The following is a 21,636-nucleotide window of genomic DNA, read 5'->3' on the forward strand; positions in this document are numbered from 1 at the left end:
ATCCATTGCAAGTTATGCACAAAGACTCTGTAGCAATTTTTTAAGGACGAATGAGTGAAATAAACCCTGAGGCAGAATTATATTCTTATATAAGAATATTATATTCTTATATATAAGAATATATATATATATATATATATATATAACTTTAATACTCTAAATGGTAGTAACATGAGGTACTTCCATCCTTAGATGAAAAAGACAGGAATCTTGAAAATGTGATACTTTCCATCCAAGTTATTGAGAGACTCCTCACGCCCTACAGGTCAGTTTCACTGTACATATTTATATCGTTTATTCACTAATTATTACTGATGCTGCTATATGTCCAGTCTTCACTAAATAGTAAGGATTGGCATTTTAAACTTAAAATCACAGAAAGTAAGGTATTTTTGCTGCTGCACAGATGCAGTGAGGGGAGAGGTCCTCTGTTGTGCTGACTGAAATCTTAAAATTAGATATATATGTATATATATTCAAATGCTCAGATACATATACAAACATATTAAATATGTTGCACACATATTTAACAATATGTGTTAAATATGTTAACACAAGTAACAAGTAACTAGATACACAGATTTATAAATATTATGGGCAAATAGTCTCAAATTTCTGACATTAATTAACATACATGACTTAGTAAGAGACATAATAGGAGGTGTAAATGAAACTATCGGTAGAATGACTTAGTTTTTGCCTAATAACAGATACTTTCTCTGTCCACAAACTTACAAACTTTCTTATTTTCATGTTTTAAAAAATCACATTGATGATAAATAGTCTTTAAAAAACATAAATTAAAGCTGATGAACCTATTTCTATGCTCACATATGGACTTCAATCTCTATTTGCACAGAAGTCAGGCAATCACTACTCTAAGACCTTGAACTGTTGTTTCTACAAAACAATTTTTGTTTCTACATTTTTGATTCTACAAAAGTGCTTGGGGAAAGAAAAAATAATCTATAGACATTATCCAGGGAAATCATATAATTCTGACTCAATAAAATATACTATTAAAAAGGTGACATTTCAGCTGAACTACATACACACTTTAATATACTTGTTCCAAATCTACCAACACAGTAAAATTCAATTGATAAATTCACAATTTGAAAAAAATAGCAATGCAATACGTTCACAGGCTGTCCTTTACGTTTACATCTTAGTAGGCAATTTAACAGTTCTATAAATAAGTATTTTAAACATTTTTTTAGTTATTGGATATAGAGTTTTTTTTAACCCTGACTGACATCTATCTCTAGTGAATAATCATTTGTATAATTAAACTGGAATGATTCATAAGGATTACAACTGTGGAAAAAATAATAAAATTTAAAATTCTCTTGTGTCATTCAGTCATAAGATGGAGAACAAACTCAGGATAGAATCCACTTTGATCTGCTTGGTAATGCAAAACTACACCCAAATTACAGTCTCTGAAATAGCTTTAGAAGAAAATTGAGACATTCCATATGTGTATTAATTGAAATGACAAGAGATGTGGTCATAGAAGATCACAGTGCTGAAGGGAATCAAAGGGCATGAGATCTAATAGATAGTTTAATTTTGTAGATAAGAAAAGCACACGTTCAAATAGACTGTAAGAGAGAAAACGAAAAAAGTGAACGTTAGTAGCTCTATTTAAGACTTGTCACAGCTCTTCTTATGAAAGCATTCCCAAGGTAACATATTAGAACACAGTTAAAAACTTGATCAAAGAGTTAGTGAAATTAATTAGTGCAGACTTATGTTGAGTTTGGGCAATAGCACTTGGGATACTAATAAAACAAAAATTAAATTTCCTTCTCAAATTAAACACTGTCAGTAGGTAGGAAGGTCCAGCATAGGCTGTTTTTGGGTCCATTGGTGTTTAGAATGGAGAATAATGTGCTTCCATGGAGAACCAACTGTGCAGGACAGTACAAAGTTGTCTGTGAAGAATCGGCAGTTCCTTAAAACTTTAAATCCCTAGGAAACACAAAACTGTTTCATAAGAATTCTTCATTGAATATCAAACATTTTTAAAGTATACTGGCACTCCCACTTTTAGCTTTAATTTTGGCAATTTCTTAAACATATCTTGAAAAGACTTCCTTTTGACATTTACCAAATACCTTGTGAGAAACTGGTTTACATGTTAATTCTAATATAATCACCCCTCCATTGTTACTCTGTTTCCTTGCATTTCTAAGTAAAACTGCTTCATGTACCCTCCATGATGCTTTAGAAAAGACTAATTTCCAATTTTCAAAACAACTTTAGGAAATTTATTATTCACTACTACTTGTATTCTACTACATGGAGATTGGCAGATTTATTCTATTTAGACTTGCCCAATAGCCTGTGCCCCATGTGCTTGTTTATGTGGATTTCCACTACGAATGCTGAGAGATCTTCTGGGGTGGGTAAGAATAAGAAAAAAATTAGATGTTTGACAGCAAATCTAGATCTGTTTAGAGGTTCTCTGAGGTAGGGGCTTGTTGTTACTTTTTGATACCTCTTTTGGAGATGCTGTTCAACAATTTCACTGCCACTGTGCTGGGTGCTTTAGTGTTTTTCCCCGTTTTTGTTCAGTGAGAGACTAACTACTGAGACGTGTACTTTCTGTTGAGCATTCTATTAAATAAGGGGAGACAGAATGCTATGAAAAATTTTCCTGACTTTTTAGAAAAGAAAAGAGTCTATAATGAAGAGAAGTGCCTTAGCAAATCTAGGATGTGATTTATGCTGTCTGTGAAAAGTGTAAGAAAACAGGAGGAAGTATTTTAAAGATGACTTGCACAGCTTGTGCTTTCTATCCTACTTCAGCTAGCCAAAAAAAGTCTCTCAACTGAATAGTCACCAAACAGAAGATAAATACATTGCTTTTGGGACCTTATTTTAAACAATAAATCTTTCCCATTGTCTCAGAAAACAAGCAACAGCATTGTTTTACTGTCTCATGACTATTAAGCCAATAAATTTCCTTTTTTGCATAGTCATGAAAGACACGTTGGGTCATTTTAGTGAGTATAATACTATGGAAAGGGAAATATAGTAGAATGATAAAGATTTTAGGTTTTTTCTTGCTAATTATTACAAATTTACAAAGAAAATAGTTGTTCTGTCTGAAATATGCCAAGAATATTATAGTTTGTAATAGACAAAATTCTTTTAGTTTTAAATATTTTAATGATGAATGATCTAAAACAAAAAAAAAACCCCTAAGTGGAACTACCAGTCAAACTGGTATCTGTGTTTCATTTCTATGGCACTGTAAATGATTACAAACATACAGATTTTGAGCCTCATGTGGCATTATATATGCAACACTATCTGCAGAATTAGTATCTACAGAAGATTTTGAAATGCTTACACACACATCCACAGTCCTACACTAGAGACAAGATGATATGCATCTCTCCAAGGGAAAGCTGTAAACATCTTTCTGCCTAAAAATGGTTTCATATGCAAAGGAAATTGGAATTGCTCTATAAATATGCATGAAAAGCATTTCTGAATAAACAATTAAACTCAACTTCATTGTGCCTTTGTGGTCTTATTACATTGGAAGAATTAGATCTTAAACTGTAAGGACTTGTTTACACATTGTATTTCACAATCTTAGTGGCAATAATACTAAATTTATAATTATAATACAGAACACTGGTAGTTATGAAACATTCTGCAAATTCATGTGTAACTACTTCCATCTCAGTTTAAAACTGCCTTACTTAAATTACTTTGTAACTTTTATACAGTCTTATGAAGTTCCGCAAGTCTGTCTTTTTAGGCATCCTAAGCCTGAAGTTCCCATAATTAGAGGATAGACATACAACAAATGCACAAGCAAAGATAAAAAGATAATTATAGATCTGATTTAATGCTTGCAAATCAACCAAACAACAGGCACACCTTGAACTGAAAAATATCATGGTTGATAGTTTTAATAGTCCTTATATAATAGTTTCATGGAAATACTGATCTTTTAAAAATTGTGTTTTAAAATAATATAGCTTGAGCATTCACAGAGTTCTCAATTAGTTAACAAGTTAAACACTTGCATCTTTAAGCAAAGCAAGCATGATATTTATTGTATTAAAAGCCTATTACAGAGACACCTGTTAGAGGAATACTAAACTTGTGGTCTTAATGATAAAAAACCCGCAGCAAAGCTATTAAAAGCTTTCAAGTGGCCTGGTGATTCACATTTTCAATATTCTCCACTACGACTTTACTCTTCTATGTAGAAGGATCTTTAGCTGTAGTACAATCTTTAACAATATAGATAACTAACGTTTAGCAGCTCCCAGTAACTCCAGAATTTTACTAGGTAACCAGCATTCCTTCGGGAGTTAAAAGGAAAAAAATTTCTTACCTTTAGGTGCCAGCTGTAGAAACTGCTTGTGAAGTGTATTAAGTTGTGCAATATTTAGAATATTACTTCCAGAGGTTTCTAGGCGCTGAAATTCTGGTGGAGGAACAGGGTCAGGAAGAGGGTCAGGAACCATTTTTATATCGCTATTGATGAAGAAATCTGTGTCTTCTAAAGTCATTTTATATTCAATTTTGCTAGAGCTCTCAATATGATGCCGTGCAACCTCTACCAGCTTTTCAACACTGAAAGTGTAAATGCAGAAAACCATGAGTACATGTGATACACAATGTTAATAAAGTAGCTTTAAATTTTAATGTGCTTATGCTTTTAAAGCTTTCCTAAAGTAAGAATTACAAACCCTCTGTGCAAATTCTGTAATTATCAAAATCATTATGAAGTCTGCTCTTCCTCTGGCTGCTAGGAATCTTTTGATGTGGTCAGAAATTTATATAGAGTCAGATCTAAGACATAGAAGAGATCTGATGGAAAAACATGCAAGCAGTTTTCTAGGCTAGCATAGTGGATAGGCATATGAACTCCTGTTTCAGGTGTAGTCAGCACAATTTATATGGGAAAGACACCAGCTGTCTGTAATGTTCAACTGGACATAGGTTTGGCTTGGAGTGTCAGCTCAAAGGATATGATATTCTGTAAATACTATGTCTTTGTTAGCACTTGTCAGGGAAGCAAATAAAACTAGCTAGAAGGAAGAGGATCTGTCTCTTTGAGCAACTGCCTGTTAAAACCTTCACATCCTACATTCAAGTCTCTCTTCTTGGTTATGCCCTGACATGGACCAAGTAGCACCATCCCAGGTATGATTCAAAAGTTAGTTTTGCAAAGGGCAAAGTGACCCCTCTCCTTTAGAGAGGAAAAGCCCTTTAATGATTGGGACAGATAGTCTAATGTGCTATAGTGATCCCAAGCATATTTTATTTACTATTGCAAAAAAAAATTGTAACAGAGAACTTATTTTTTTAATGGTCCTTGAAATAATTTTAGGAAATATAATGCGTGGTGATAAGAACAATTGGTGGAATTTTCCAGTGTGTGTGAAGAACTCCACTCCAAAGTGACAGAAGCTACTGAAATGATACAGAGCCCTCTACCACATGGAGTAACTGAATGTCTGCTCATTAATCTGCTAAACCTGTAGGCTAGAAAAATAGCAGAGTTGATAATTACCATTACAGCTACCAGCAAAACCTTTTAATCAGGCAAGAAATGAGGTATTAGCATTCAGGTTTTTAAGATAAGATTAAATGGAATTATTATTTTCTACATTTTTTCCCAAATTACTTCTGTCTATATAAACAACTATATTTACTACTATCGTCTACATTTTAAAAAAATGCTGTTAAAAATTGATATACATTACCTAGATATTTCTGCCAAGAAGGTGGATCCAAGCCACTTTTCCATATCTTTATAAGTCTCTTCTGCTTTACATTTTAGATCCTCAACAACTGCTAAAGCCTTTTCTTTTATAAGTTCTAGTCGAGTTTTTATGGCTGCCTCTGTTTAAATGGTAATGTCATAATGAATAATATTTATAAAACACGAGGCAAATTCTCAGACTACGCACCTAAAGTTTAGCATATTTAACTGTTTTTAACTAAAAAGTACCTTAGAGGATAGCCTAGCCAGGTACCTTTCTGTAGCACAGTCAAGGCTGCTTTAATTGTGGCTTCTCTGTATGTTCTTTATGTAGCTGCTATCAGCATGTTACAGAGGTAAGTGTACGACAATTTTTGCACTTTCACCCTGCATTTTCGAAGTAGGTACTGCACAGACCATTGATAAAGCTGCTCTCTTAACACTAACAGAATAAAAGGCAAAGTACATTGATGCAACAGAGAAATTAGACATGAAATCAGTGTTAACTTAGCAACTATACACAACTAGTGACTTTGCTAGATTCAAGGCATCTGTATAACCAAAACCACAAGTTATCAAAAGGTCATTGGATAACAAAGCTGCTAGTAAAACTGTGATTCTCAAATACCAGCTATGTGCCTGTGCAAATAGGAAATATAGCTCAACGTGTTCAGCCTTCCTTAGGTTCTTGGATATTTTTCTTAAATACAGGGTGAAAATGAAGCAATGTCAAGAGAAAAACCCCATGTTAATGAATCACTAAAATTCATCTTCATGTTATTAGTATCTTTAAATTTATTACTATTCTTCTCATTACCCAAAGTCTAGAATATTTATTCTTGAACTCCTTTTGTATTGAACCATGTTGAAAGCTGTGGGTACATTTGGTCTGACTGCATCTAAAGAAGCCTTATGAGTTTGTGGTTTGCTCAATAACTGCTGTTTGCTCTGTCTTTCATAATAAATTACTAAGCAATAGTTAGCCAACCAAAGAGGTAACATATGATGATGGGCTTGCCAACTCTTGCCAAACAGCTGGGTTCTATCTTTCCTTTAGTGACAAAACAGTCTTTCTTCTAGTCTAAACCTATCTCAAAACAAAAAATTCCAAACCATTTTCAATATGGGACTTCCTTTTTTCAGACATCTACTTTTGGCTGAAATTAACCATTTAGTTTGGAAGTTACTGGGTAAGACAGACAAAGAGATAGAATGACTGAACAATAAGTAGGTTTTGCAAGAGTCTGTTCAGAAAGCAGTTTGGAAGAATAAACAAAATCTAGATCCTGCTGCTTGAATTCCATGTTGCCTGAAGAAAAGGGAATCAGAGAAAAAAATCAATGAAATATACAACCACCAACAAATTCTTTCCCAGAACACAACATTTCAAATAGTGAATCCAATTCAATTGAATATTGAAGTGTGAGTAACAACTTACATGAAACCTTTTCTCTTGGGATGAATATTTGCTTAGTCATGACAAATTAAATTAGATTAAATGAAACAGAAGACAAAAAGAATGAAAACGACATTTCTACCTTAAGTATATTTACCACAAAATTAGTAATGATTACCACACTAAAAAAATTTCCTGATTTCTCCAGACACAACTCTCTTGCTTTCTTTTCTTTCTTATCCATCCATTTTCTCTAGTGTTTCTGGTTAGTATTGATTAGTACACTAATTAAATTAGGAATAACAATCACCTACCAATACAACTAACCAAATAGTAACATACCCTCATGTTTCAAGGCACTGAAAAATTCTTGCTTTATTTTAAGTGCCAGTTCTTGTTTCATTAATTCTTCTGGGTCCATAGGAACTGGGCTGGCTTTTGCTCCTGCAGGAAAACAGACCTTTCAGTCTTTGGACTTTTGCTGGTAAATTTCTGTATAAAAAATTACGCTTTCAATCTTACTTGATGTAACCATTTATGAGAATGGTGGATACTACACTGCCAAATGTGATTTAGATCTCCAAGTCATGTAAAGGTTAGCATTGCATAAAAATACCCCAGCATATAGAACTGTATTAAAATTGGTTAAAGTTTGGCTAAATAACATCCTAAAATGCATTTCTGAATGGAAAATCATGACTGAGTAAGTGTGCCTCTGTTTTGACTGTAGATGGTTAGAATGTCCTGTTTGACCCTAATAGCTATCAATTTATCACAAATAAGTATCTTTTGAATAACACTTGTTTCTTCTGGAATAAATTCAAGTTTAACAAACTATAGTAAAAATGTTATGATTGTATTTACCATCAAAGCAGTGATAAGAACTATTCTGTTAAAAAAAAATAGACAACAAAAAAGAGATCTGTTATTTCATGCCTCTTCAAACTTGCATTTCCAGCTTATTTTAACTTACTTATCTATGAACTGATATTGTAAAGTTATTTTATTATGTTTTTGGAGATTGCATGGAATTCTGTAGCCACACCACTTTGACTATTACTTAAAAATATTAAAATATTTGTAATTGCTTTATCCTAGAGGTAGAGCAGATGGAGATTTTACAGAAAAAAATAATGACATCTGCATGATACATAAGGTCAACATAAAACAAATGGTCAATTCTAGAAGTGATAAAACGACATGTGGTAAGTTGTATCACTCTGTTACCAGCCCATAGCTCTATCCTAGGGAGTTATTATGTTACTGGAACACTACAGTAACACTGTATTTGAAATTAAAAGTCAATACTTCAGTTACAAAACAGTCATCTTCTAGTAGGAAGAATGCACAGCTGAGTTCTGGTTGCAGTTCTAGTTTTGTGATTTCAGGTAAATCATCTTGTAGCAGGTCTGAACAATAATTTGGTTCCAAGAAGCAATCCAGAAACTCCAACCTAGCCCCTTAGCATGCAACAGCTGCTGATTTTTTATCACAGAACTTTTCCAGAGGTCTGAACATCTGCTACTGTCTCAGCTGAATTGAGATGCTAATACTAAGGCTCCCTGGGGCTTACTACTGGTTAAGTATTTGCAAGGCTATGCTTTTGTTCACTCTATATGGGCAGAAAGAACCAGTGAGACAGAGAACTGAGCATGGTGCAAAAAAAACCATCTGTCAAAGAAAAAAGTCAACTGTGTTATGCACAATAATTGCAGTTACAGCTTTCTCATTTGGAAATGGAGTACACAAATTTCAGGCTACCCTACACCCACAGGGCTTGAACCTCACTCTAGCTATGTAGAGTGTCTTAACAAAAGATACAAAGGTTTAGGCTACAGGCCTCACTTCCTAATGAAGTTATGACATATTGCAGAAAGAAAGGTGAACATTATGTAATCTACTACCCACACAAGGAAATAGCTGTGGAAAAATGTATAAACAGCCATATATGACACAATCTCTTCCAGCCCACTGTCTTTTTCTCTCTTGCATATAAATTTTGTATTTTCACCTGGTGGGACAGGTTCTTGCCAGGCCTATGTGCAAGACCTACTTCAACAGGAGTCTGCCCTATCTTAGGACTTACAGCTGTCAAGTAGGAAGAATTTAATAGAATGTTATTTGATAATTTAATTGTTCCATTCCAATACAGAACATGAAGTAAAAAAATAATATTTACTTTCCATGTAAAATGTTTATTTCCACATGTAATGACTACACATGTTTAAATAAATGCAGTTACCATTCAAAAGCCTTTCCTCTCATTTATCATTACCATCTTTTCACACTGATGTCACATTTGACATTTTAAAAGAAAAACAAAATCTAAATTAAATGTCTCAGGTTACTAATCGCTGTATTACACATATATTTACATTTCAGTAATTTCAAGCACTGCTAAACCAAAGCCTGCATTTTAAATACCTTTTTTTTTAACAGGTGTTTTGGGAGGCTGTTTGGCACCTTTCTTATCTTTCCCAGCTGCTTTGCCTGGTGGCTGCGCTTTCTTTGGACCTTTTGCAGCTTTCAGTTTTAGCTGATTTTCTTGTTCTTCCTCCATTTCTCTAGCCTCTATTTCAGCTGTTACCTTGACACCACAGTCACACATAGTACAGTACATAGTATCAGCTCTGTGCAACTACTATTTTAAATAGCCTATACTTGCTGCAAGTACTTGATGAGAAGTAGACACATTAAAAAAAGCAGATATTTTTACTAATTGATTAAACTTTGAATATTTATCAAAAACAAAATTTTGCAGCAAAAATGCAAGACAGAGACATATTGGGTTTAATTCTTGCAGCCATTGCCTGAGCACAAGGAAAATGTTAGAAATGAACAGTATACAAATCAACAGCATACAAAGAAAGCCTAGCTTGATATGACAAGGATACAGAAATTAATCTAGTTTCAAATGATCAAAGAGAAAACAAAGATCGAGCCTAGAAACCAACCATTTAAAAAGCTCACCTAATTTACTTGTAGCTATATAGAAAAAAGAATGTAACTATAGGTTCTGAACTTGTGGAAGGTTAGAGCAAACACTGCATCACAGAATTAAACTTGTCCATCTTCTTACATTTCTATTGAGGGATAAGAGAAAAGTTTATCATGGAAGAAGAAGATATATAGAGGCAACATTTAAAATATTTCTCTCAATAATGGAATAAAAGGCTGTTTTAAATATGATGGCGCTGATAATATACAGATTTCAACATTTTCCTCATAGAACTACAAACACATTCAATGGAAATATCAGCAGTGGAACCAGACATGTGAAATTGAGATACATAGTGCAAAGATGATGTATTTAGGCTGCCTACTGAATGGGGAGTTTTGACTGTACAATCCAGAAGTGTTTAAGTAAATAAAACATGCCTTACCATATCAGATACTGCTGTTACTGCTGTTTGCCATGTATCAATAATAAGATTTTCATCACTCCTGTAAGTGGCCACTTCATTTTTAGAATTCCTATCCTTAGCACTCTCCTGCAGAAATCTGCTGTTTTTTGACTCAGTATTACTTGTTGAAGGAGGTTTCCAAGAAACTAGAGGAATCCTCAAAAATAAAATATAAGGAATCATTTACATACCCCTTTATAAAAAGTGTTAATAACTACATTGGAGAATATGCTCAAAGAATGAAAATGCTATTTTCAAAATTTGCAATAGCAAGAGAAAAGGGAGGAACTGTCCTTATGACCAAAAAGTGATGAGATCTGTGTCTAAGAAGAGCACTGTCCACTTTAAGTGCAACAGCTAAGAAATAATAACAGATGGATAAAACTATTTCAAATGACAATGTGATCTGCTGAGCAATTCCACATGGGTTATACGCAGTTTCACTATTCAGACAATTTCTAAATACACTGTAATTAATGCATTTAAGTTAAAAAAACAGGTGTTATTATTGATGGCATTTTCTATATTGAGAAAGTACTAGCTGGTATCCTTTATCTTTTAACATGGCAGTCAGTTCTGTGCATCTTTGTAGACTGCTTGGATTTACATTTGTTATTATATAACTAATAATTATATTTACATTTACATTTATATAAAAATTATAATATTTAACTGTATTTATTGGCACAAATTTTAAACCTGCTAATGCTCCACAATAAGACTTAAAGTTATTTATGTGAGGATTGTGCTGGAAACTATCAACCACCATGCAGGAGGCATTTCTGTAATAGCAGACTTCCTTCTAAGGCAGCTTTTAAAATGTTTTGCAATTCAGAGATGCATTAGTGAAAATGATACAGGTGAATCAGTAAAACATCAGGGATAAATGTAACCTCTAAAATAATTTCAGATTCATCATTTAACTACAAACCCTGGATAAAAAATTCTTATTTCTCCATCCCTTGAAATACAGACACATATAATTCCACATACACCAAAAATCTATCAATGCATCATATTTTTTCATATTTGTATAATTTCATAATGAATTTCTACCTTCTTGATTCCTCTTGATCTTCCTTCTGGTCTCCATTAATAATATCTAACAACGGGATTCTAGTAAAATCTTGACTGTCTTCTGTTGGGTTTTTTCCTTCCATTGCCCTATAGTAGTCATGAAGAAGTCTCTTTGTATCTTGGAAACGATCCACTTCAGCCTCAAGAAGAGACAAAGAGGTTGCAATTCAAAATAGGACAGAACAAATTTTTGTTATTACATGTTAGTAGAAGCAATTCCAAATCCTAAGAGTTTGAGGGAAAGAAGAAATATAATTGTATTTGTTTCAAAATTTATACTATATTGACTGCACACTTCTGCTTGCATCTATAATGTACTCATATTGTAATTTCTAAGCAGTAATAAGTATCTTAATTAAAATAGAAAAAATTATTTACAATAAATGATGTTCAGTGCATTAAATTTAATTTCCATATATTTTGATGCAAATATATTTCTATAGTAGCAAGTAAACTAGTGCCAATAAATTATATGGATCTTCTTGCTCAAAAGAAATAAAAACTTAAAAGCATAAAATAAAGAGGGTTATATGATGGAGAAAATTTTAAAAGTCATACAGTTTTTCTGGACGTAAGAAATTAACAGACTTTATACACCTAAGTGTCTTGAAGATTTTTTTGTGTGAATCATCTCAGAAGAAATTAAGTAGGATTCAAGAAACATTTAACACCTGTCATGTTTTGATTTATTGATACAGTATGGTGTTAGTTTCTAACTGACAAAACAGTGCTAAATATTCATGGGAAAATGCACAAAACCACATTCACGAAACAAAGGATAAAACCTTTGTGGTGTAAACCAGCACTTATCCATAAGTTAAGGAGGAAATATCTTCTAGTATAACTGTGTACACAGAAAGATGGAATGAAATCTGATAAACGGCATTTATAAAAATCTAGGTGTTTACACAGTTACAGACCCACCTGGGGAACTGATGTAACTTTCAACAGAAAAATCCACAAATGGAGAACTCAGTACTAAAGAAGACTATTTTTGACTGCTTCTAAAAAGAATAGTCATTATATAAAGTTATAGTTATTGTATTTTTAGTTCTGTAGTTTTAGGATTAATAATTAAGTTATTTTGTGGAGTAGGTACTAAGTAAAGAAAGAAGTAATGTTCTCTATTAAATTTTCCTTCATGAAAACAAGAGCTTATATATGGTTAATATGTGTTTGTAATTTTAAACATTTATCGTGCATATCCACACAACAGATCAAATTAGATTCATCGTGAATATTCTCTGAATTCCATGACACATGCCCATGAAAATTGTTAGAACTAGGATTGCAAAGATATAACGAAATATATAGGGAGAATAATAAAATATTTAAGCTCTGTAATATAACTTTGTCTCCTTTATGCATATAATTCAAGATGGATTTTTAAAATATTTAGGACTATAAGTACCCTAATTACAGGATCAGTGTGGTTCGATAGTCAGCAGTTATCTGATATTTTGAACTCTCTCTTTAGTCAGTGGCCCAAAGTCTTTATTTAGGGGATTATTTCAACTGTTTGAAAACAAAGGTAACAACTTCCTTACTATAGCACTGACTATTTCACCAATTTTTCTTGAATTATGATGACATTCATATGAGATAAGAAAGCAGTTCCCTGGTTTATTGAAGATATAAAAGTAAAACAGAGAATTTAAAGGCAGGAAGCCTACCCTAAACCACTTAGGCCTGGCTTTTTCAGCTAAATCAGCATCACAGGGCATGTGTTAAAAAAACTGTTTTCATTGTCTTCTTTAAATTTGCCAAAACTTTCACAGAATGATAACTTCAGTTTACAGAAAAGCTCTTCTGGTCTGGTCTAGTCTAGTCTGTTCCAGCCCAGTTCTAAAATAAATTTAGGCACCTAGATCAGCAGTAACAGGGAAATCTTACTTTACTGCAGGACTGAATGGACTCTGGAAAACTTTAAAGTTATATATCTGAAAGCTGGGTCATATTTGAACAGATTTTTTCAAGAGCAACAAATGACATTCTCAAAATCAACTTGCTTTTTGCGGTTTCTTTTTGTTGGTCTGTAGGTAAAATTTGAAGCCACATTGCAGAACTTACAACAGAAATAAATCTGAGATATGGGAAATACCATAACATCAAGTGGGTCTACAACAGCAGTGGATTATGTAATTCACAAATTAAAATGAGATGTCAATATAATCACAGAAGGATAAACAACTGTAACATTTCTGTCACAAAACTCAAGATGATTCATCAGAGTCATAAAATTGCAAAAAGTAGCAGCATATAATACAGATTGGAAGTTTTGGGGCATTGGACAACAAGAAGGGTATTTTTCTTAACCTTTCCTGTCTGCAGAAGTTAAATGTATGGGATGTCATCTCCTTTTTGCCTCTCAAATTTCTAGATAAATTCAGAAAAGACATGAACATTCGCTTAACTAATTTTTAATCCTTCACATATTTGGAGCCCATCATCTGAAATTCCTTTTAGGCCTTCTGTCCTTCAAATCTAATTAATTGTTCCCTTCCATTGCAGACTCTGTAGCAGTCCATACCTGCATAAGTGTAAAGAAATGGTTCATTGCAATCCCCTTACGGTCTGGTAACCACCCGTCATTCATTATACCAATACGTTCCTGCTCTGCTTCTTCCCTTCTGCTGTCACAGATACCCCAGAGAAGATATCTTAGGTCCTAAAGCACAAAACCAAATATGATAATTAGTTATGAAAGAAAACTTAATTTTTTTAAAAATATGATTTTTGCCTGTGTATAGGGCATCTTTCTATATGGGGCTTTTTTTTTTATTGCTACAAATATCAACAGCTGGTCATGTCACTTGCTTACAGAGGTCTGACAGAAAGTTTATTTATAATTGTGCCAGAGAGAAGAATACAAAGATATGAGCTCAATGTGCAGGCTGCCTTGCTTTCCTCAGGCAGAGATGATCTACCTAAACTAGACAAATATCAGACTATAAATAGCTAAGCTCCCAACTGCACCAACAACTTTTCACTTGAATGCTTTGCTAATTAATACACTAAAAATATTACTCTAAGGGAATGTGCAATATGAAAAATACTGAGAATATTGTGTCTGATTTCAAGTGTTTTTCAAATCTGGTTAGCCCCCATGCCACCTTTTTCCCGAATGTTCTTTTATTTAAGGGCTCTTCAGCTAGTGACTATGTCAAATAGCAGCACTAGGTATATATAGCAGCTCACTGACAGCACTGAGGACCTACTGAGCATGCAACATTATACAAACTCTTTGCTCCCTCTTGCAGTCTCTGCATGGAAATAGTGTGACAGGCCATCATGTGTAAGAGGCCATGGGAGGAGAAGAGTGCTGTTAAATACAGTGTTAGGGTAGGACAAGATGAGCTGTCTCTTTGGCTCCAAGCAGTTCTTCCCCACTTGACCCATTCTGGGACAGAAGGTGTTCCAGACTACTAGCCCAGCTGTGAGGGCTTAGGCTTCCAGTGAGGTGATTCAGTATTCACCAGGTCTTGGTTGCAGCCTATTATGTCAGATTGTTTTTCTCTCCCCCTGTCTAAAGGCTTCAGATAAAACTACTTGTCCTTGGTTGGACAAAAGCCACAGGGTAGCCAAGGTGCAGGCAATCAGATATCCATGGCTGTCCACATTGTAGAATACACACATAAGAATACACTGCTGGATGAAAAATATATAAGCACAGCTTATCTACTGGCAGTGGTGGGTTGACCTTGGCCAGCTACCAGCTGTCCACCAAACTGCTCTCACTCTCCTCACAGGAAAGGGGGAGAAAATATGATGGAAAAGCTCATGCATCAAGCTAATGATGAGGAGAACACTGACTACTCAAGTCTATTTTGTATATATTACCATCATACGCAAAATAGACTTCATTTTGGGCAATTAATTTAATTTAATGCCAATTGATAACAGAAAAATAATGAGAAATAAAACAAAACTAAAACCACCTTTCCTTGCCCATTCTTCTTCCCAGGCTTAACTACATTCCTGACTCTTCTACCTCCTACCTCCTAAATGGCACAGGAAAAATAGGGAATGGGTGATTGTGCTGGGTTCATCATATATTTTATCTGCCACTCCTTTCCCCTCACATTCTTTCCCTGTTCCAGAGTGAGGTTCCTCCCATGGAACAGTCCTTCATGGATTTTTCCAATGCAGGTCTTTCCCACAGACTTCAGTTCCTCAACAACACTCCAGTATGGATCCTTTCTATGTGTGCAGACCTTCATGACTGTACTGCTCCAGTATGCCTACTCCATGGGCCACAGCTCCTGCCAGGAATCTGCTCTGGCTGGGCTCTCTGCATGCTGATACTCCTTCAGAGCATCTCCACATGATACAGTACAGGTGGACCACATGGACTGCAGGGTGGAGATCTGCTTCCCTGTGGTCCTCTATGAGCTTCAGCAGAATTCCCACAGTCTTCTCCACAGGCTGCTGGGGAATCTCTGCTCTGGAGCCTAGAACACCTCCTCTTACCCCTTTTTCACTTTCATTGGTGACCACAAAGCTGTTTTCTCACATTTTCTCACTTCTCTCTCACAGCTGTTATGCTTTCTTAAGAAGCCACCTCTGCAGACCCTTTGCTACAAAAAAACTATCACATAAATGCAACATCACACAAAAAAAACAAACTACTGTTTTGTACAAACTGATGTACAGCTCTTTCCAGTACATTTCTTAAACATGTAACATGAAGAAATTTCTTCTTTGTCCTCCTATTATTTAAGTCATAGTTCTCATTTACTCTAAGCAGTAGAGGAAACTGGAGAGGGACACAGTGAGTTATATTCCTATGGCAGAAGTTAAAAGCATGCTTTATGTGTATCTTCTTTTTCTCTCCCACTGCTCTTCTTTTCACAGCGAAACAGCTTCTCTTCCTTCTTTTCTTGTATTTAGGTGGTGAAAAAAACTAAAAATGGATGCATGTGCTAAGTCCTCTCCTACTTGGATCAGAGAAGTTGCTATCAGAAGATAGCAAGCAACCGATCATATTCAGTGATAGCAATGTAGTGAGAAGGTAGTTGGAGAAATTGCTGAAAGACAGAGAGAGATAGGCTGCTGAAGTGTATTTTAACCCAGTAATTCTGAGTTTGGATATTTAGGATGTGTGCTGGGTATTGGTTTTGGCTGGGGAAGAATTGATTTTATTCCGAGTGGCGAGTATGAGTTATGGTTTGGACTTGTGCTGGAAACACAGGAATGATTTTGCTACTACTGAGCAATGCTTACATAGAGCCAAGGTCTTTTCTGCTTCTCACCCCACCCCACCAGAGTGGGGGCTGGGGCTACCAGGAAGCTGGAAAGGGACACAGATGGGACAGTTGACCCCACCTGATGAAAGGGGCATTCTACACCATATGGTATAATGCTCAACATATAAAGCAGGGGGAGAAGAAGGAAGCAGGGGGGACGTTGGGAGTGGCTGTGTTTGTCATCTCAAGTCACCACTATGTCTGATGGAACACAGCTTTCCTGGGGATGGCCAAACACCTGCCTGCCCATGGGGAGTTGTTCTGCTTTGCTTCCATGCACAGCTTTTCCTTTGTCTGCTGAACTGTCTCGACCACTGCCCACAAGTTTTCTCACTTTTACTCTTCCAATTCTCTCCCCCATCCCACTGGTGACAGTGACCAGCTGTGTGGGGCTTAAATGCAGGCTGGGGTTAAACCACATCAGACCAAAGTCTTGGCTGCCCTTGGGCTTTGGACCTCTAAGGAATTTTTCATACATCACAAAATGGGTGGGTTTTTACATTTCCCAGTCGATATCAGAGAAATTTATTTTTCAGGTATTACAGCTGGCACTTTCTAGTATTTCAGAAAGGGTCCTGCTGAGATGACAGCAGTCTGTGAGTTTGAGGAAAAACATTTAGAAGACTATCACTCTTTTCATTTCCTCTTTTTTTCTAGCATCAAGGAAGGATGGCTGACAGAATTCTTGCATTCAAGGACATACAATGGGCATGGCTTTAAAAGCATAGAGGAAGATGATATTCACAATCAACCACAGGTTTGGGATTCACAAGGAATAGAACAGGTCATTAAAAAAAATTCTGAAAATCATATGTTTACTCCAAACTGCTTAGGCTTATCACAGTATCTGAGTCTCACTGCATCATATGGGAATATAACCTCTTCAGACAATTTGCGTTGAATAATATCAAATATGGATTTCTGTTATGGCCAAATACTTAGGTTCATCTGTCTAAAATATACAACAGAGTGATTCCAGTCCTTTTATAATTCTGTTTAGTAGATATTAGGAATACGGATGATGATTTTTCAACCCTCTACTCCATTCTCTTAGAATATTTCTCTGAAAAAGGAGGTCCAATGCTTTTTCCATCTCAGCTGAATTAATTCATTATTCCTCAAATGTTCCCTTCAGCTAGCAATGTTGTCAGTATTCTTTTTCTCCTTTTTGGGAAACATTCCTGATATGACTTGATTAAAAATCATGTCTGTTCTGAAATGGAATCTGATGAATTCAAAGATAGCTCTACTGTTGGTTTAAGCTAAATCTGGCTCTGAATTTGTTAGGAGCTTTACTGTTATGGATTTTTGTGAAAAAGAACTCTCAGGATATATATGACCTAGAAAAGATCTACCTGAATCAAAACATTCCAAAGACTTTCTCCGTAGTTAGGAAGAACCAGTTTTAGAAAACATATATTATCATATGTAATATACAGAAAAACTAAAATACTGCCAAGAATTATTAGGTTGTAATAGAAATATCCAACTTGTAAAATCTCTGAAGACCATAAAATGTAAAGAAAAAGAGAGTAGAGAAGTATTTATTTTACAGCGTACCACAATAGCACAATGTAATCTAAAAAATGAAGCAAGATGTAAGAAAAATTTGACCAAACAACAGAGGAATAATTTTGAAGAACACTTTATGCACAAGAGGAAATGAAATAGTTTAAGAAGAACTGTAAAGAGGAAAAGAGAAGTAAATAATAGTATCATTCATGTTATATCTAGCTCATATACAATGAAATAATAGTCTAGGATATATTATAATTTCTGACATTTACTTACAGTAACTCTTTGGTGTAGTTCAGCTTTTGTTTCCTCATCATCTTTCAGGTCATCAGCAATTGAATTAAAATCTTTTTGCCACTGATACACAAACTCCTGCTTAAGATCTGGACGTTTCAAATAATCTTGAAAACTTTTTCTGTAAATTACAGTAAAAATAACTTTGGTGTTAAAAGACATATCGAATGACACATGAAAAACACTAAACACTAATATTAATGTAATAAGATACTATTTCTACTCACCTAATATCTGCTATGTAATAAATTATACTGTGCTGTTCATCCCTTAGACATCTAAGTACAGTTTTGATGGTATTGATATATGTATTTTCTACCATTTCCCAGTAAGGTACTAAAAAATCAAGCATCTCCTGTGAATTTTTTAAAAACATCAAAATTAATTGATATATTTCTTTATAACTCATTTATCTGTAGCATTAGCAAATACACAAAAAAATTATATCATAAAACCATATTACTGGGGTTTATTTCTTTTGGTTTACAACTGAGTAAACACACTGTACTAACATAGAGTTTTATCCGGTAAATTTCTTTGGAAAAAAGTGGCAGGTCTCAAAAGGAATGGAAAATTCCAGCAGAATACTCCAGAATCTGTTGTTTTGGATATGCTCAGAAAATAAGTCATGATACTGAGTAAGCACTGAAGTATGAAAATTTGGTTGGTCATTCATAACTGTTCGAGCTTGTGAAAATCTAAGCTGTCTGCCTAGTGTTGCAAAAGTGATGTTTAACTGACAGACCATTATAAAATGTAAATAAAGCCCATGGCCGGAGGAAACCCAGCATATGTGAGCTGATTGCTGTCATGAAAGAAGAACTGGTAAATATTAGGAAAGCAATTACAGAACAAAACTCAAACCATCACTGAAAACCCTTGAAAAATCTGCATCTCAAAAACTGCATGCAGTCCCAGCTTCTCATCTCAAAAAATTTACAGAACTAGAACAGATTATAACTAGATTGGAGTATAAAAGCAACATCAAGAAAAATGAACATTTAAGAGATGTTTGTATCATCTTAAATACCTTCAGAGGGTTATTATAGACTTATTAATTGTATCCCTCAATACATGAATTAGGGTCACCATGAATTAGGGTCACCAAATGATCTAAGCAAAGAACATGGTTTAATGGAAAGAAAGGTAAATATTTTTTTCAGAATTAACATAACTATACAAGCTATGTCATAGAGAACAAAAAGTAAATGGCTTCCAAAAATCAACTAAACCAACTAAAAAATCTAATAATGGAAGAAAAGTCCATTGAAGGCTACTAAACACAAGTTGCAGATATACAGCCATTTTAGAAACCCCTGAATTTCAGACCACTAGATCTGAGAAGACGTCCTTGAGGAAAACATATTAGGAAAAAAAGATACTAGGAGAAAGATTAAAGCACACTCTCCTTATTCTTACTCTCTGTATGAGACCCACAACTTAGCTTTGTCAGAGAAAGAAAATTGATCCAGTAAGTTTCTATTAGGGCTTCATAATAGCAAAAAGTATTACTATTTTGGATCATAATTGCAAAGAATTTTAAAAGAATCTAAATTTGAAACTATGTTTCCTTATTTTATGTATTTATAGTAGCAACTGTTGTTTGTATATTTATTGCAAAATACTAGCATACCTTTTATTAAAAAATATTGAAAAAACCACATGCAACAATGCAAAAGGTTTAGGTAGGATATGCATAAAATACTAAGAAAAATATATACATTCATATTTTAGATTTTCAATCATGAATTAATGAACCTGGGGAAGTGGTTCATCTACATAAATCCATTCATCTGATCCTGGTTTGATTGGTGGTGGTGTCTCAGGAGAGGGAGAAGGCTGACTTATAACTTCTGAAACCTTTACTTCTTCATCTGTAACTGGTAAACCCTCTTCTTCTTCACCTGTAACTGGTGAAACCTTTTCTTCTGGTGTTTTCTCTTCAGCAGACCCTTGATATGAATGTACAATTAGTACCTTCAAATGTACTTTAAGTATCAATAAACAGAATTAGACATCTAAGCTACTCTGACAAGTTCAAAATAACAGAACAGATTCACTGTTTCATTACTTAGGTATTGTTCATCAAAAATATACTCATGAAATCAGGAATGCTCAAGGAAGACTGGGTCAATTAACACCTAAACAAACTCTACATCCATAAATCCATGGGCTTTGACGGGATGCCTTCATGAGTGCTGAGGGAGCTGGTGTGCACCATAGCCAGGCTATGATCATGACAATCTCTGAAATGTCATGGAGATCAGGAGAGATGCCTGAGGACTGGAAGAAAGCAAATGTCACACCAGTCTTCAAAAGGGGCAAGAAGGAGGACACAAGGAACAGCAGCAGTCAGCCTCACTTCAGTCCCTGGAAAGGTGACGGAGCACCTCATTCTGGAGACCTTCTCTATCTACATGGAAGACAAGCTGATCAGGAGCTGTCAGCATGGATTCACTAAAGGGAAATCATACTTCACCAACCTGACGCCCTGTTCTGCTTTTATGAACTCAATAGCGAAGGACAGCATGGAAGCTATCAATGTAAATATGGAATTAAACATTACTAATTGACCACAGGTATTGTTTCTCCTTAGAGAGCTAACAGCCTTTATAGTACTTCAGTACAACAGCTGGATTCTAACTAGAAAAATCTCCACTCCGTTTGCAACAGTAGGATTTTTGCTATTGATTCCAGCAGGGCTATTAATTGTATAAAAAGTACATAAAGGAATCCCGCTCCATCTGATTTTCTGTTGGGTGTGGTATATCAAGAATGTTTTATAACTAGAAACCTTGCACTGAAGTAGTAGGATTAATTTCAAGTTGGTTTTTTTTTTTTGGTGGTAGAAGACACATGAATTTTTTTCTCATAATACTTATTAAAAAAACTCTGGTTATTTAGTGTCACTAATGTTGGTTTACATGATGCATTTGTTCCCCTGGATACTTAATCTTTTCTCCT

The 21,636-nt window shown here is 34.7% G+C and overlaps 1 protein-coding gene across 1 annotated transcript in view; it reads right to left on the bottom strand.

Annotated features, from left to right (window-relative positions):
• Nucleotides 1-21,636, bottom strand: part of SPEF2 (sperm flagellar and cilia associated 2) — a 76,676-nt gene that overhangs the window by 22,737 nt on the left and 32,303 nt on the right. The window contains exons 18-27 of the mRNA XM_085041950.1: nucleotides 20,431-20,624; nucleotides 18,900-19,027; nucleotides 18,655-18,793; nucleotides 14,148-14,285; nucleotides 11,597-11,757; nucleotides 10,520-10,697; nucleotides 9,561-9,723; nucleotides 7,479-7,580; nucleotides 5,742-5,880; nucleotides 4,364-4,605 (exon numbers count right to left, since the gene is read on the bottom strand). Coding sequence (XP_084898076.1) covers nucleotides 4,364-4,605; nucleotides 5,742-5,880; nucleotides 7,479-7,580; nucleotides 9,561-9,723; nucleotides 10,520-10,697; nucleotides 11,597-11,757; nucleotides 14,148-14,285; nucleotides 18,655-18,793; nucleotides 18,900-19,027; nucleotides 20,431-20,624 — 1,584 coding nt within the window. The remainder of the gene's footprint in view (nucleotides 1-4,363; nucleotides 4,606-5,741; nucleotides 5,881-7,478; nucleotides 7,581-9,560; nucleotides 9,724-10,519; nucleotides 10,698-11,596; nucleotides 11,758-14,147; nucleotides 14,286-18,654; nucleotides 18,794-18,899; nucleotides 19,028-20,430; nucleotides 20,625-21,636) is intronic.

The sequence above is a fragment of the Lichenostomus cassidix genome, chromosome Z (genome assembly GCF_008360975.1).
Source record: "Lichenostomus cassidix isolate B80296 chromosome Z, HeHo_3.0, whole genome shotgun sequence".
Taxonomy (NCBI): domain Eukaryota; kingdom Metazoa; phylum Chordata; class Aves; order Passeriformes; family Meliphagidae; genus Lichenostomus; species Lichenostomus cassidix.